General features: G+C 39.3%; 2 protein-coding genes across 2 annotated transcripts in view; one reads left to right on the forward strand and one right to left on the reverse strand.

Annotated features, from left to right (window-relative positions):
- Positions 1-7,897, forward strand: part of Naprt (nicotinate phosphoribosyltransferase) — a 145,861-nt gene extending 137,964 nt beyond the window's left edge. Inside the window, exon 13 of the mRNA XM_068365002.1 lies at positions 7,166-7,897. Within this exon, the coding sequence (XP_068221103.1) occupies positions 7,166-7,243 (78 nt within the window). The 3' untranslated portion in view covers positions 7,244-7,897. The remainder of the gene's footprint in view (positions 1-7,165) is intronic.
- A 5,182-nt stretch (positions 7,898-13,079) lies between these two features.
- LOC137633203 (ras GTPase-activating-like protein IQGAP3) overlaps positions 13,080-18,361 on the reverse strand; it is a 64,938-nt gene continuing 59,656 nt past the window's right edge. Inside the window, exons 31-34 of the mRNA XM_068365364.1 lie at positions 16,329-16,485; positions 14,502-14,626; positions 13,756-13,990; positions 13,080-13,508 (exon numbers count right to left, since the gene is read on the reverse strand). Coding sequence (XP_068221465.1) covers positions 13,389-13,508; positions 13,756-13,990; positions 14,502-14,626; positions 16,329-16,485 — 637 coding nt within the window. The 3' untranslated portion in view covers positions 13,080-13,388. The remainder of the gene's footprint in view (positions 13,509-13,755; positions 13,991-14,501; positions 14,627-16,328; positions 16,486-18,361) is intronic.

The following is an 18,361-nucleotide window of genomic DNA, read 5'->3' on the forward strand; positions in this document are numbered from 1 at the left end:
AGTTTAGTACAAGAATAAGGGTGTAGGTACTACTGTCCCTACTGCCTTCTTCCAGAATGAGGGTTCAAATGGAAGGGGGGAATGAATCATTCTAGCTTCCACCCAGCCACAAGATCTGTTGCTGGTCACTGCTGGTTCCAGGGATGTGGATGGCAGTCCAAGAGAGGACTGAAGAACATGCAAAGACATTAGGGTCTCCCACCGGCAGCCGTCATGGCCGGCAAAACCTTTCTTGGAGGCTTGCATCCGTAGGGGGAAGGTCAGAGCGGCTATCAAGCTGCCTATGTAGGAGCCCGGCCGGCCCCGCAGCCCACCCGTCAAGCGGGGAGATTGTAGGACACCGGCCAAAGACATGCGATGGCTAGGCTATCGCTAAAGGACAGAGAGGGGCAGGGAAAGGGTCTTGTGTGTTGTGTCGGGCGAAGGCGGCCGGATTGCCGGCCATTTCCAGTCACAAATCAGAAACATCGTTTCAATATCAGCGCCGTCCTGGGCGGCAGAAGAATATCTATTCTTCAGCCTAGGACCTTGCCAAAATAAAACTTGTCTTCTAGACCGCAAGGGAGAAGGTGGCGGCATTGTACTACCACTTCGGATGCAGTCTAGGGAAGCTAGGCTTCCTATGCCTGCAACTGTAAGCCGGCAGGGGAGTGACTACTCCCCCGGCAGCCGAGTTGTCAGCACTAAGACTGAATACTCTGAGTTACTGTCGTAAAACCAAGCCGGGATGCTCACCGGCAAGGGGGTTAGACAGGGAACACTAGCCTAGGCAAGCTGGAGTAGCTACTCTATGGCAAGACCACGATAGGGTTGTCGCCTGATGGCGACACTCGGAGGGAAGGAGGGTTTACCCTTAAATCTCTAAAAGAGCCGTGTATCAAATTATATAAATAATTCTAGGAGATATACTATCTCCTGTCGAATTGATAAAATGATACGCGAGGGTAAACGGGGATAACGTACGAAAGTATACTAAAGCGTGTAGGCTAGGTTAGCCTAGCATGGGGCGCGATCTCGGCTACGCTATATCACCGAGACTCTAACGTATACGATGATTACATTTAGGGAAGAGGAAATATATGTGCATGATCTTATCTTCACTAGTATAATTTTTGCCTAAATAGCTAAAATTCATTAAAGCTAAATACTGGGAACGTCGTTCTACTGACTAAATAAGGCATGTATGGCGAACGACAGCGTCCAAAATGACTCCTCCGGTTACCGGGTACGCTCCGATAAACACATCTAAATTATGATAATTTAACTGTGAGAACGGAGCTAAAAATCATACACAGGAAAGATTAATACTCCACTTTCCAGAGGCAGAAGATGCTGGAGAATGCATGATAAAATCCTCGAAATAGAGATCTAGAACACTAGAGCAAGCGGGAGTACACCGTGTGTAAAGCGCTACAAAACAAGGAATGGGTAGCCATATTGAATCCTGTATTAGTACGGGAAGGGGATCCACTGGGTAACCTTGATAACGGCTCCCCTTCAATTTCGCTACTCTTCCCTCTCTGAGCGAAAACTATTCGGTGTGAAGATTGCCATGTGTCGTATCAAGAAATACGTCCCCTGATATTATGCGATATCCTTAAGAAAAATCTTAAGGATACTCGCGCCAGGAGTTAGAATTCTGGAGACCTATGGTCAATTCTCTGGGAGTACACTATCACTGTAGCCAAATATCCCTTAGAAAGCTGCCAATAGGAAGCTTCCATCAGGACGACATGGCTTGAGCCCAAAAATATATATATACTTTCCTTTTGCCACGTTTTGGGGATTGTGGTCAATTGGGAAAAGTCATTTCATTCCCAAGCAAAGGATGGCGTACCTGTGTATGCTGATCAACATGGCAGCAGAAAGTCTTTCCATGAGGAAATCTGCAACGAACTGAATAGTTGCACTGGCAGACCATTCTACGACACCAATCAAAGTAAGAGTTCCCACTTTCCTTGTTAGATACAATTTGATGATCATTGAAGGCATTCACTGATAAACCACAGAGACTTTTGAGATAAGCAACTTGCTCTTTAGAGACCCTGAATAGTCTCCAACTGTCAAGCGCAACTTAGTTCGTGGACCCTTTGGAAGTGTGACCAACAGAAGGCTGGACCAGGGTAGAATCTTTCGAGACCTCAATGAGGAGAGACAACAGATGTCATCTGGGAATGACTTGGTTAACAATCCAATACGCTAATGAATCAGACTGAATGGGGAGAGTCATAGCTGTCCAAGTTGTTTGAAGAGTATGAAAATGCTTCCTCAAACTTGGTCCATGGGTCTGAAATGTAAGGACACAACACTAGGAACTTCCTGTACAGACAGGTGGCAAACAGGTCAATCAGCGGTAAGCATCTCGGCTCTCAAGAACATTTTGGCTATGTGATGATGATGAAACTATTCCATCACTGTAACCTGCCCCTTGCAGTGAAGTTGGTCTGCCAACTTGTTTCTTTTCCTGGGATATGCTTTACGGACAGATGCACATCTTCACAAGCTGCCCAGATGTGTTAACTGTTTAGTTCATACGCAGAGGGAGGGAGATTTTCCCTCCCTGCTTGTCAGCATCCACCATTAGGGCTGTGTAGTAGCTCATTAACACAATTGAGTGACTCATCAATCTGTCCTATTCACTTGCACAAGCAGAAAACATTGTTTACATCTGGGGGTCAATGATATGTTGGTATTTTTCTTCCTGCATTCACATTCTTGACAAAACCAAGTCTTCCAGCATTGCACCTCATTTCTCCATCAGTGTTATGGAACAGAACCATATCTGGGAGGAGGGAGAGGGGGAATTGCTGTCTAGCAGTCACCAAGCAAAATCATCTTTCACTTCCTGAACCATTGGAACGAGAAAGGAGTCCTTGATGACTTACCAGTGCACAAGTAATCCTGTGAAAATGCCCATGTAGAACAAATTCCACTTGGGTAGCATAGGTATCTAAGGAAAACTTAGCATTGTTATGTATATTGTTCCTATACATTATGAAGCAATTCCTCTGTCTTCTTAAACCTGCAAGTATGAGTCTGAAGGAAAAACTCGCTGCTACCGTGGCGGTCTGCATGTCCAGAAACTTCATCCTCCGACTTGGTAGGAGCTTCAATTTCTTCCAATTTATTGTGATCCCCAGCTTGTGACAGAAGTGGTCTTAGTTCAGAATCAACCATTCGTCAAGATAAGTAGTACGTGTCCGAGGCGAGTGGGTCCAAACCAAGACCAGGGTGAAAGCTAGAGCAGCAGTGCTCAGTACGAAACATTGTCTCGAAATCACTCATTAACTCGAAGTGATTGGCAAAGCCTTGTCACAGCTACAGCAGAGACAGACAAGGATTCACCTTGAGTGCCTGTGTAAGCAATTCTCAAGGGTAAAGTATAACAATTGCATCCTCCAGTTTATTACACTCGCAGTTACGTTCAGTAGCCTGGAAAAACTGTCCCCTTATAATCTGGATGTTCAAGGGTCCAGAGAACTAAAAGGTAATTTCAGTGTCTTTTCATACAAACTGAGAACCAAAGCCACATTAGCATTGATTGGGGATCGATCAGTCCCTTACGAGGACTTCCAACACTGAACCAGGAGCATAATAAAGAGAGGCAGCGGATAGTGAAAGATCAGCCTTTCATCAGGACACCTGTCTGATTTCTACTGTCTGACATTTGGAAACAAGTCAGTGGTTAAAGCCCACTTAAAAAGGGACTCGGGGTCTCGCACAGAAAAGCAGAATGTTCCACTCCTCATAGTGTGGTCTGATCCATGCTCAAGGGAAAGAAATCAAACATGCAAAACTCTATGCCTCTTGAATTGTTTTTCAAGTAAGAGAACCAAAAGGACACTTTCATGCACGAATAACTTCACTACTGGAGATAGATGTCAGGCAATACTTGTCTTGGATACTTTGGCCAGTGTTATAATTGAACCCACATACTAAACTCTTCTTGGGAAGTGTTCTTCAGATGAGAAGCAATTGACTACGAGCGAGCCAAACACCTTTTGTAGTTGTATGGGATATTTTACAAGGTCCATACAGTATAACATTTAATCGTGTTAACTCTAGTTTCTTGAGGGGAGATTCAGAGGTGTCGTCGAGACCTGTGGGTAATTTCCTGGAGGTAGTGGACTGTGAAGCTTGATTGTCTCTTCCATCCTCTGCCTTCAGCACCTTTCTTAAAATTTTCTTCCTGAGAGCCACTGTCGACCACCCTTCACGAGCCTTAATAATGGTAAGGGTCGCATTAACCCTGCTCTTGTATGCCCTCCTGATCATTTTCCCTTAGCCATAAAGAGAATGGGGTCCTACAAATCTTCTTTACCCTACGTGTGGCCAAAACAGGTTCTGAATGGTTGGTCTGTAGTTAGCCGTCCATTTCAGATACTTCCAGACGAGACAGAAGACCTGGCTTCTTAGATATTGTCCGCAGGAAAGAGATTGAGAAAGGCTCGTACTGTCCATCCCGAGCTGCTGGGTTCAGAGGTGTTGGCATGAAATTGAATGTCATCTCTCTCTGTCCCTTGAGTGCGAGACCTGGTATGAAATAGAGTACCGTGGATCTCATGGACTCTGTTGGTAGACAATGTTGGTGCCAGGTGAAAATCAGCCTTGAGGGTTAGGTCCCTGTCTGAGGTAGTTCGAACGGGGCCATTTTGAGGAATTCTAGGACCTTCCCAACATCCTATTCAGGAAGACGTACCAGTCTGAGTAAGCATGACTGCTAAAACTCCTCATAAGCATGGATCTCTCTGTAAGTCCCCGGGCTAAGCCTTTTGAGTCAGAATTCATGGCCTAACACCATCCATTAGCTCTTTATTGCTGGCACTAACAACTGTATACCTATTTAGAGAAAGATCAGGGAGTTCACTATTACACACTAAAGTCGAGACTAGAGATATCCTTCCAACACCAAGCGCAGAAGCCTCCACATTTCATTTGTTAGTCTGCTGTGAAGGATTTTCTGAGGTATCTAACACCTCTCGTACAGCTCTCCTCGAAAACCCTCTTCTTTCCGAGATGGAACTAGATAGTGGACACCTGTGCAGAGCCGGCTCTTCCTTGAGTAGGGAGATAGTCGGGTCTTGGTACCACTCCATTTGGCCACTAGAGTCAGCAAGAGGTTTGAGGTAGCTAGGACTCTTCTGATTAGGCAAATGGAAGGAAGGCATATGCATTCATCCCATCCCAGGAGTGCCAAGATGTGTCCTCGATGCACGCCTCTGGGTCTGGGTCTAGTGAGCAATAGACAGGTAGTTTGAGGTTTAAGCTGGTTGTAAACGGGTCTATGGTCGGGCAACCAGACTTGTCTTCACCACTTGAAGATGAAGGGACCTTCACAGACAAACTTCGTCTGTAATAGCGCTCTGTTTCCCCGGAATGAACCTTGCTGTTAGGGCTACCATGTTGTCTATCACTTGTGTGTGTGCCTTCGCTGCCAGGTCGCACAGTGGACAAGACACCATCCCCAAATTTGTTGACATACTGCATGACTGTGGTGGGGTAGCTCGTTGGTGTGCAGTTTTTGGTCCTCCGGTGACCCTACCCCATGCACAATGTTGGTTCTCAGATGTGCGCCCTATCCCAACTTAGAGGCGTCCGTGAACAGGAGCATTTTTGGCCCTTTATTTCTGTTGGTAGCGCCTGTCTATGTCCTTGTAAGAACCGAGCACAGGTAGCGGAAGCTCTCATTCTCGTTAGAACCGAGCACCAGGAATTAGTGCATGTGCTCATTCTCTTGACAACTGAGCACTGGGAGCAGGTACTTGAGTTCCCGTCCAAATTAATGATTAGTCTAATCAATTAGAGTTTGTTCCCAGTACATATCCTCTTATTTCGGAAACAAGGTGAGGATGTACTAGTAGACCCACCCTTCACTGAGTAGGGTTCTTTGCACTGTTTCTCCCATGGGGCTGAATAGGGTGATTAAATGCCTGTCCAATGTTGGGAAGAGTTCTTGTTGACAGCTGTGCGAGTACAATGTGGCTTACCAGTGCTTGTAAGATTGTTTGGATCTGATCGAGGAGTCACCTATTCCAATCTCTTAAGCGTATCAAGGAGTCACCTATTCCAATCTCTTAAGCGTAAACTAAATGGCACTTCTGGGAATACTTGGCCGGTAATTGGTCTCGGAGTTTGGGAGCAGTAACAGCACGTAGAGATTCTAAGTGAAGCTATCACTGAATGGTCCCGGGAACAACCCTGAGGCAGGAAGTGACGAGGGCGTATGGCTGTCTTGACCACCAGTGCTTGTGTTCAGCTAAGGTTAATCACTTGGGCATTTTATCTTGTACTGGGTGGCACTTGCATTCAGTTCTATATCTGAGAGGTACTGGGACACTCCCCGATCTAATGTTCCTTCTGTGGCAGAAATGCCTTTCGTGCCCTGTTGAAGAGCCTAGGCCCACACTCACCAACTGCATGGAGTCTGGAATGTCTCTTGAGGGCTTTTTTTTCTTAACGAGAAGGGCAATGGGAAACTTGCTCTCCTCCTCTGGGAAGAGGAGAAATTGCACACGTTGGGCTGGGAGCAGTATAGATACAGCAGTTATCCAATAGCGAGATCCATTATCCAAGGGGTCTTGCCAGTATTTATAAAGTATTGGGCGTGACCTATATTTACCCATACAGCCTATCAGTTTACCATTGTCAATCTTTTTGTCTAATCTGCCCTATCTTGACTAATCATTCTTTGATATGCTGTCAACCCCTTTTCTAGGTCGAGTCAACTTGGTCCTGTAGATTAAGCAGTTGCTGTTAGGTTGTCGAGAAGGCCTCCATGTCTATGCAATAGCTGCCAGACATGTAATCATTTTGGAGATGGCCAAAAACCGCGTGCTCACAGAGCATGACTGGGGTGGTTGTTTTCCGTTGTATCTTGCAGATTCTGCTTGTTTTTTAAACCTTGGGCTTCTCACAAAATCCTGAGAAAAGAATAATACAGTACTGTATTCCTAAGACGACAAAAGGACAATTAAAATATAAAATGAAAAGTTTGTATTCGTACAAGAATTTTCGAGTTGGTAAATGGATTTTACTCCGACAAAGATACTTTAGGTAATACTGTATATATGTAATACGATGCAATCCCTCAAAAATCTACCCCAAAAGTCTAAGTTAATATTATTTTTCATTGTGGAATTTATTACAAAATTGTTTTCAATTTCAGGTTGGTGTGACTGATGAACTCTACAATTTCATGCATGATCTCTGGCTTCAAAATGCTCCAATTGGCGAATTGTTTTAATTGCTGCCTGTGCTGCTTTCATCACCAGTCATAATTAAAGAATTATATTCAAGCTTAATCGTAGTTATATTTGTTTGAAGAGGTTAATATATTTTTTACTATTTGTTACAATTAAGAAAATATATAATCCATTTGGTGTTAACCTAATGGCTAAGGTAATATTAGGCAGAAAATGGGTGCCGATTGTATTTATTTTGTTTAGCATTGGTTTACTAAATGGTAAAGTTCTAAAGACTATCCGAGGAAATAGTGATTGCAAAATGGCAGTACAAGTTCATAAAATTACAGTTGCACAAAAGATGACTATTATTGTTAAGGTACAATTAATTTTTAACTTTTCTGAAATTTTATTTAATTTTTATTTGAATTTAAATGTAAACTATTGTTCCTGGAACCTTTGATGACCTAACTATTGTATCAGTAGTCTAAATGTACCAGGTTGCATTCTTGTCTTATGACTGTAATAATAGTACTGTAAAGGGAGTTGTATAGTACAGTATACGGAAGTTCCATTCACTAGCAAATTATTTTTTATCTTTGCACCTTAGTTATCAATTGTTAGATTGGCCACAAAGAAACAGTATTGTTATCATCAGATTATAAAATAATTGCTAATGCTTATAAAACAAATCTGACATTAAACCAATATTTTTGTGGAGGCTTTATTTGTACCCTATGCCAATTAACTTTGAAGAGCAAATGTTGGAAATTAATCTACGATTACAGCAGCATGATCTGTTACATGCATTTGGAGCAGGCAATAATATAATAACTGGAAAGAGTTGAAGCAGTATGGTATAGACTAGCTTTTAAGCCAACACAGTGCAAAAAATATTCCAAACTAAATTTTTTCATACAACCAATTAATCATAATCAAGTCTCGTTTCCAGACCACCTTTTAGTTCTCCCAGTCTGAAACAAAAGAACCCCTAAAAGTTATATCAGAATTCAACCTTTTAATGTGTTGGAGACAGTGATATCAGAACAATCAAAGGTAATGAAGGCATATAACTTCTCTTAATTGTATAGCCAACCTAAAAAAAATTTCCGTAGCAATTGCAACATGGCTAGAAAGAGACTAAAGTGGACATTTCTCTACGATTGTGGGTTTTATATATAATGAATTTACAAGTACTATTTTCTGCAGAGACAGTGATAGGTTTAGCATTAAGAAGTAAGCAATAAGAATGATTTTGCAATACTTTAACTAAACAGAGATATTAAAACACCTTTTAAACAAGATATTGAAGCTTGTAACGCATATACGTTTCTAATGGAAGGATAGGGTTAAAACAACATCCCCTAATACTATAAAATTAGAAAAAACTATACATATCTTTACAAACCTACATTACACATACATCTATCTATTTACCAAGGCACTTCCCCCAATTTTGGAGGGTAACTGACTTAATAAAAAAAAAAAGGGATTTAGCAGTTTGGTTGACTACTAGGGTGCCATAGCCCACCCTTCCCCTCCGTTATGCACCACAAATGAAATTTCATATGCTGAATCCCCTACTACTACTACCTCGGCGGTCACCAAGGCAACCAGAGGAAGCGGCAGGGGATACTGGAACTACGCCACAATCGCTCGTCATTCCTTCCTATTTCTAGCACGCTCTATTGCCTCTCACATATCTATCCTCCAATCACCCAGAGCTTTCTTTACTCCATCCATCCACCCAAACATTGGCCTTCCTCTTGTACTTCTCCCATCAACTCTTGCATACATCACCTTCTTCAGCAGACAGCCACTTCCTATTCTCTCTACATGGCCAAACCACCTCAACACATTCATATCCACTAGCTTTCTCAGATACTTCTCAAACACATTCAATTTCTGTCTCTCCGTAACTTTCATTCCCCACAACACCGATCCATACATCACAGTTGGTACAATCCCTTTCTCATCCAGTTCTATTTATTCCTAACCCTCTATTCTTTAACATTCCTTTCACTGCCCCCAACACTACAGCCTTCATTCACTCTCTGACGCACATCTGCTTCCACTCCACCATTTGCTACAACAACAGACCCAAGTACTATAACTGATCTCCTTCAAGTAACTCTCCCTTCAACATGACATGCAACCCAGCACCACGCTCCCTTCTTGTGCATCTCATAACCTTACTCTTACCCACATTAACTCAACTTCTTTCTCTCACATACCCTTCCAAACTGTCACTAATCGACCAAGCTTCTCATCCAAGTCTGCAACCAGTACACCATCATCTGCAAGCAACTGATTTACCTCCCACTCATGATCCTCGTCTACCAGTTTCAATCCTTGACTGAGTAGTCGAGCATTCACCTCTCACCAATCCCAACAAACAAATTGAACCACCATGGCGACATCACACATCCCTACCTCAGCCTCACAATCACTGGAAACCACTCGCTCACATCGTTTCTTATACCCTTTCTCCAGATCCATAAACGTAACAGACACTTCCTTGGCTTTTGCTAAATATTTCTCGCATATCTGTAAAAATCCAATTCATAAATACCCTACCTCTTCTAAAAACATCCTGTACATAAAAAAATTGCATCCTCTGTTTTATCCTTAATCCTATCAATTAGTACTCAACCATACACTTTTCCAACCACACAACAAACTAATACCCCTTGAATTACAACACTCATGCACATATCCCTTACCTTTTAGAAATAGCACATGAAAATGTTAAGGGTACTTTTTCTATTGTATGAAAATGAATCGCACTAATTGGACGTGAAGTATAAAATACAGATTAGGACACTCTAAATTAATATAAACCAATTTACGGTCCATTAAGTTATGCTACACCTCCAACTGATTGTTTAACTTTTTTGGTTGTAGGGTAACTGGAGAACATTAATATCAATGTTTTCTCTCCCAAATTGACAGAAATAAAAATACATTACTAAATTTACGCTAACAATATGAAAAGAAGCAGTACTTTGTAATATATATCACGAGGAAATTACCAAGGCAGAAAATCTGAGCAGACATACATCAAATAAATTCTAAAGATCCTTCCACAGGAGGGGCAAATACACGGCGGGCAGACACTATTACCAATTTTGTTGTATGGGTGACGATGCGAGTGTAGACGACGTCATAGACGAGGAAATTATGGGCAAACCCGTTGAGACACTGGAAGGGTGCCTGACTATTGTCTGTATCAATTCTGACTGCACTCTGCCCCCTGTCCGAAGTCACGTTCGCCTGCCTGTGCCTATTGTCTGCCTTGGGCAGTTTGATCTGGAAACACTGTTTCAAGGTGAAAGAATTACGAGCAAATGAAAGTGCCCGCCTCGCATTTGCCCCTCGTGTGGAAGGGCCCTAAGTAAATGGTGATTATTAATACCGTACTGTACACTAGTTATTTGGGAGCCAACAAACTAAAGGTAATGTAGGCTATATAGATTATTAATTAAAATTGTGATAGTATAAAACAAACTAGTAATTTGCTAACTTATGCACTAACACCATAAGAGGGCATTTCAAATAACAGTTCAATTCTGTCACAGACCAAATATTTTCAAGATGGTAAGACTGGTGATTAATGTATTGATATACAATTTCAGGAGAAAAGCATGGAAAAAGTCTGATCTGCAAATGGTAATATTAAACTTGAGAACATAAAAGGGAAATAAAGTCAAGATTATCCAATTGCAAAAGCAAACAAACATCCACTGTGATAACATGGTTTAGGCATCTGTAATATTGAGGGTAGTTATACCACTACCAACCAGATTGAGCATGCATGTGTACACTCACACTCTTAGCTTTTGTGCTTCTACTGTCTTCAAGACATCTAATTACATGTTTGGGTGAATCTAATTAATGGGTTTGACAAAACTATATGCCTTTAGGACATGTTGCTTATAAGGACCGTTGAAGCTTTTATATAAAGTAATGGTAAATTGTAGGAACAATTTTTTTTACTGGCTTAAAAGTTCCAGAAGTAGTGATTTATCAATAATAAACACTAAGTAATAATTTATCAAAAAGATTATAAAATATTTTTCGTAAAAAGAATAAATTTATTATCAATATGAATATAGAAATGGCTTTTACAAAATCCACACAAAAAAGAATTAAGTTACTGTATTCAGAAAGTTAATTTCTCCTTAAATCTATGGCTGAACTCGATAAGAGAGCCTTACTTTCAAAGATATGTTTCAGCCCCTCACTAAGATCAGCAAGAAATAAAAATATAGAACATGGTTACCAAGTATTACCTTCAAAACTGTAACCATTTACTAACTATTCCAAAGTTAAAAATGTTTTCCACAATGGTCCTCAAATAAATAAAGTACTGTACCGTATACTGTATTGGCAATGCAGAACTATAGTCTAAATACCCGAATTTAAATAAGCAGACCATTGTGTTGGAAGGATGCATGTAACTTAATTTAACCTGTTGAATAGCACCATGGTTATCTCGTACACAATATACCATACAATCAGTATAAAATCATTGTGATTACATAAAAGAAATACAATAAACGAAATACAAAACCCTGGGTTTCAATATCATCATAATTAAATATTTCTTACAATGACCTCACAAACATCACCTAAGCAAATATATGCAACATCTTATGAGAAAATTAATTTTCTGCTTATGCAAACAACTTTTTTGTATATTTCTCTACCAGAATTTTGAAAGTGAGCAAGATTTCCATTGCCTTAACATATAAGTCTTGAATAACAATGGTCCCTGTACATTCCGTTAACACTGGAAAGTCTTCAAAATACTAAAGTAATTAAAACTTGTGTGAACATACTTAAAATTGGAATAGTATAAAGGAATGACCATGGCATAACTTCCAAAGCTAACTAAAAACTTGTACAATTTTACCAAATATAATTAAATGATTCTCCAATAAAAGTTTGCCATGGCTTAAAAAGCAATTCTCAATGGATTAGAAAGATTGGGTAAGAAGTGTATGCTATACGCTAAGTCAATTAAAAATAACACGGTAATATTTAAAAAATAAAGAGGGACACAAAATACAAGAGAGCAAATAAATATATACAATCTACAAAAGGAAAATTCTTACTCTGGATGACCAAAGAAGATGTCAGGAGCTAAAACCACTACAGAAAAACAATTTACTGTAAAGAATTAAATGTGAAGAACTATTATGATTGTCATTTATAGTGGACTGGATCAGAAAAATACCAGCAACAGATCATTAGCGATTTTACTTCCCGAGATCTAATTTAAGAAGCTATATAAGTTTTAAAATTCCTGGAACTTCCAAGGTTATATGATAAATCAAATCACATCCAAGGTTATTAACCTCAGGGTGTCAATTTGATAGCAATTGTTATTGTGTAAAATAATAGCACCTATCAATAGTTTGTGTTTGGCTTCCACCATGTTTCATTCGAGCTATCCAAAGATGGACCCTCATTGCTTGAAACAACTTTCACTTTGAAAAAAATCAACCTTTTCCAGTATCCACTGTATACTGTATATGATTGACAACAACAACATATAAACCTTGTATATTATCTTTTGTACTAAAGTGTAAACAGGGAAAAATCTTTCAAGTACTTGAAGACTTAATAATGTAAAAGCTCTTTAACAGTACTGTACCATGAAAAGTTGAGTTTGGAAGTTGTTCTTACAATAACAGGATCAGGGATTCACTAAATTCTCCTCAACCTACTCCACAATAAATAGATCAGATACTTTAATAATTTGAACACGGCTATTCAAGGAATTTTGACCTAGGTGTGGGATACAAAGGTTGTAAAATTGATTAAGTTTAGAACAATTTCTAACCAATCATAGGGCCTAAGTTTTTTTTTTAAGTTACATGTAGGCAAAGTACATTACATGTACCATTACTTTGATAGAGCCAAAATACAAATATTTTCAGCAGTATATACTCAAAAAAATAATATTGCATGAAGGTAAACAGGCATATCTAGTATATCGTCATTGGTGGAATAAAATCTATCACCGGAATATTTTTTTGCCTTGTAATTACTTTAAAAAATCTTACCTTTTCTAGAAAATTTCTCTGCGCTTAAGTTGATGACGAAGATAAAAGGCTTCCTGTAGCTGAATAGCAATGCTCAAGTGATAGAAATTAAAGATTAAAATCTGTTCTATACACACATTTACTGTGTCTTCTGGTCCTACTTTTTCTTAGAGTAAAATTTTGAATTCAGAAGATGGAGGAGGAGGTTAACATTAACCTTGACTTTGGCAAACATCTTTTTGACGCTGACGCCTTCATACTGTTGTTGCAGAAGGTCCTGGTAATATTGAAGATTATTAACTTTGTGTGAAATATTTTGCCCAAAGTCTACTGAAGATTTTCATCTTATGCTAACAGACCTAAAACAGAATTTATTATTCTTTGCTAAAACATTAATTTAAAAGAATATTATTCAATAACCCAGTTATAAATCTTTAATATGAAATGAGCTACAGAAATAATATACTACAAAAAGTATTCAAACCTCAATTTGAAAACTTGTAACACAAAAATTTCCAACTTACCTGTATATCTATTTCCACAAATTCCATAGGGACACCCATAAACTTGACTTGAACATGGAAAAATCCTGTAGTTGCTAAAGGTGTGATTTCAAACAATACATTTTTCAGTTGCATATCTGGAAGATCTTCAATCTCCAACAAAACGCCCTTCTCCTTCAGTTTAATGGCAGTATACTTAACGGTCTGTTTTGAACGTCCTTTATCTCCACCTGACTTGCTACACTCGTGGACATTCCTGTGTGTGAAATGTAGTTAGTTCCTACATACATACATATACCAAGGCACTTCCCCCAATTTTGGGGGGTAGCCGACATCAACAAATGAAACAAAAACAGAAAAAGGGACCTCTATTCTCTACGTTCCTCCAGCCTAACAAGGGACTCAACCGAGTTAGTTCCTAGCCACCATAAAAATAATTTTACATGAAAATATATTTCAATTCAGCACTTTCTTGCTAAAAATGTAAAATATGATTAAAAACACTAAGACATTCAACCAAATAAAAAAATAACCTGATTCATTTAAAACTCTTTGTTCTGGTTAAACAAGCTAGTAAATTGCATCCTCTCAAACCAATTGCTATTATGATTCTTCATTCTTTCTTTGGCTGAAACTTTAACAATGCACAATTTGCAATGGATTAAATTTCATCATGAAATATGAAGGGCACTTATCTTTAGTAACAAGCCTCAAAAAGTTTGAAGTTGTATTTTTGATAAACCAGAACAACATACCCAGGTACTCACTTGTTTCGAGCAGCTATGTTTGCAAGGCAAGTCTTGAGGTAAGTCTGATATGACTCCAGTTGATCTTTATAAAAGTTCTCCTTTTCATCGAGCTGCTTGGCTGTTATAAGCAATCGCTGCAGTTCCTAAAATGAAAATATAAGACAGTATTAAAGCCCAAGGCCCTTTTTATTTTGGACATTTTAACTTTAAACTCATTTTAGCACAAAAACTATACTGTACAAGGTATGACAAAATTTTTCCAAAAAATTTCCATATAAAGTACTGGACATAAATCTATCTATTCATCTATCCATTTCCACAATTTTGGGATTTTTTTCTCGTTCTTCTTTGCCTGAAGAGGGACTCGGTTGAGTTTGGTTAGTACTGTTAGGGTGCCATAGTCCACCCTCCCATGTTTTCCACCACAAATGAAGCTTCATATGCTGATTCCCCTACTGCCGCTACCTCAGTAATAAAAAAGGCGACTCCAGGTAGCCTCAGGGCCTATCGGAACTGTCACGATCATTCGCCATTCATTTCTATTCCTAGCACGCTCTTTTGCTTGTCACATCTATCCTCCTGTCACCTAGGGCTTTCTTCACTCCACCAACCCACCTGGCCTTCCTACAGCACTTCTCTCATCAACTCATGCATTCAGCACCATCTTGAGCAGACGACCATTTTTCATCCTCTCTACATAGCCAAACCACCTCAGCACATTCATATCCACTCTAGCTTCTAATTAATTTCTCACCCTTACTACTTCATTCCTAACCCTATCTAACCGAGATACAAAAGCCACACTCCTCAAAACTATTCAATTTCTATAACTCCGCCACTTTCATTCCCCACAACTCCAATCAATACATCACAGTTGGTACAATCACTTTCTCATACAGAAACCATTTACATTTATGCCTAACACTATTCTTTACCACTCCCTTCACCGCCCCCAACACTTTACATCCTTCATTCACACTCTGATGTACATCTGCTTCCACTCCACCATTTTCAGCAATAACAGAACCCAAGTATCTAAACTTATCTACTTCCTCAAGTAACTCTCCATTCAACATGACATTCAATCTAGCACCACTCTCCCTTCTCGTGCATCTCATAACCTTACTCTTACACACATTAACTTGCAACTTCCTTCTCTCATGCACCCTTTCAAACTGTCACTAATCAACACAGTTTCTTCTTCGAGTCTGCAACCAATACAGTATCATCTGTAAACAACAACTGATTCACCTCACACTTATGATCACTTTCGTTTATCTGTTTCAATCCTTAACATAGCACTCAAGCATTCACCTCTTTTACAGCTTTATCTACAAACAAATTGAACAACCATAGCTACATCACACATCCCTGTCTCAGCACTCGCTCACTTCATTCCCTATCCTAACACACGCATACGAATAAACTCTTCACTGCGTGCAACAACCTTCAAGCAAGTCCATATCGCTTCATCGCATTCGACAGTTCCCTATTAATTCTATCATACGTTCTCCAGATCCATAAATGCAACATATACCTCCTTACATTTTGCTAAATATTTTTTGCATATCTGCTTAACAATAAAAATCTGATCTATACATCCCTTACCTCTTCTAAAGCCACCCTGCACTTCCAAGATTGCATCCTCTGTTTTATCCTTAACTAATGGCACTCATAAGGGTTAATGGCAGATTTTATCACACTCCTAAATATAATTACAACCACCACCATCATGCAGTCTGTTGTATTAGGTTTTATTAGAAATCCTAGAGGAATATTATCATCACACAGTTTAACTTTGCCTAAAGTATCACATCCTGTATAAAATGAGAAGTTACAGCTTACCATTCTCCTTGCTATTTTATGCTGTCTCTGGTTAACAATATCTCCTGCAATGGCATTCAGCAAGGCTTGGTAGTTGTCAGTGCGAGACACCAATGCTTGATTTTCGAGACGGCGAAGGTTGTGACTTAAACGAGTTTTTACTTCATGCAAATTGTGCCTGTGAAAAAAATTAAACATATTATTAAAGTGGATTCTTTGGGGGTAACTGTCTATCAACAGAAAAAGAATATATCTAAGATGATCTTTAAAAATTGCCCAAAGGAAGAGTTTTTGCTGCCATTAGATTTCACTTCAAGTAGTCTGTTAGTACTCAAATTATGGGATGTTTTCATACAAACACGTATACCATATTTCACCTTATGTTAAGTGGATAGTGAATCTGAGGCATAACATATACTGTACATCCCTCATGAGCACAGATCTTCAGCATCGTTGCTCTATCCCATGAGATGGTTATTTACCCTCACTTCACTTTGTGATGAAATAAAACTTACATGTAATGAAAATATTGCTTTGAACAACACTCATTAAACCCATTTACCGGAATTATTATTTCTCGGGTTGTATGCAGGAGTTGGTCCACTAGCTGTCCTCAATTGTAAGAGGCATAGAAGTAGTTGAAGACGACAGTAATCAAAATTTGATTATTTATGGGGCAAAAGGGATGCAAAGATGTGGTCAATATCTGGTATGAAGGTAAAGGGTGCTACCAACAAATCACCAGCTATAAAGGGGACATTCAGATATATACAGTACTTGTAGTTTGGATTGCATTTAATTCTAAAACTTGGGTCAGCGGTTTTGCACTAGGACCACCTGGAACGTTTAGGGCCACATTATTACTTGAAGAGCTAAAAATTTAAAATATTATTACACACTAATTAAAATACCACAACACATCACACACAATTCGTAAAAGTATGTGGCAATAAATAATCAATCTACAATCCGGTAATGTCCTAAAGGAAACGCTATACATTTGTTAGGTATTAGGTTGGCCATGCCACCACCCACCCACTGAGATACTACCACTAGTGTGTTATGGAGTCCTTTGACTGGCCAGACAGTACTACATTGGATCCTTCTCTCTGATTACAGTTCACTTTTACTTTACCTACGCATACACTGATTAGTCTGGCCTATTCTTTACAGATTCTCCCCTGTCCTCACACACCTAACAACGCTTAGATTACCAAACAATTCTTCTTCATCTAAGGGGGTTAACTACTGCTCTGTAATTGTTTAGTGGCTACATTCCTCTTGGTACGGGTAGAAGAAAGACTTCAGCTATGGTAAGCAGTTCTTCTAGGAGAAGGACACTCCAAAGTCTAACCATTGTTCTCTAGTCTTGGGTAGTGCCATAGCCTCTGTGCCCTGGTCTTCCACTGTCTTGGGTTGGAGTTCTCTTGCTTGAGGGTACACTCGGGCATCTATCTTATTTCTCTTCCTCTTGTTTTGTTAACTTTTTATGGTTTATAAAGAAAATATTTATTTAAATGCTGTTACTGTTCTTAGAATATTTTTCGTTGTTTCCTTTCCTCACTGGGCTATTTTCCCTGTTGGGGCCCCTGGACTTATAGCAATTTGCTTTTCCAACTAGGGTTATAGCTTAGCAAGTAATAATAATAATAATTCATGTATTTTAAAGTAACACCTCATTAGGTAGAGCTAGGGGGACATCATCTTGCTTACTGACAGAATGCTAGCAAGCACCATGTATAAAAATAATAGTCATAGCAATATGATTCACCTAAGAAAGGCAAAACTCCATATTTCAGACACTGTATATACTTTTACACCTAACACTAAGCACACATGGACATACTCTCCTGCAGACTAAGAAAGAAAAAGCAAATTATAAATGGTGCCATTGTATGAGATTGATAAAAGAAGTCCCTCACAGCTAGCACAGAGCTCTGCAGTGTTCGTTGACCACACAAAAGGTACGACTTGGAATCTCTTATTTTTGTCATTCATAATGAAAACGTGTTAAAACGACAAAGCATTAAGTCTAAGCATAATAAAAAATAAAT

Source organism: Palaemon carinicauda, chromosome 42, assembly GCF_036898095.1.
Source record: "Palaemon carinicauda isolate YSFRI2023 chromosome 42, ASM3689809v2, whole genome shotgun sequence".
Classification (NCBI taxonomy): domain Eukaryota; kingdom Metazoa; phylum Arthropoda; class Malacostraca; order Decapoda; family Palaemonidae; genus Palaemon; species Palaemon carinicauda.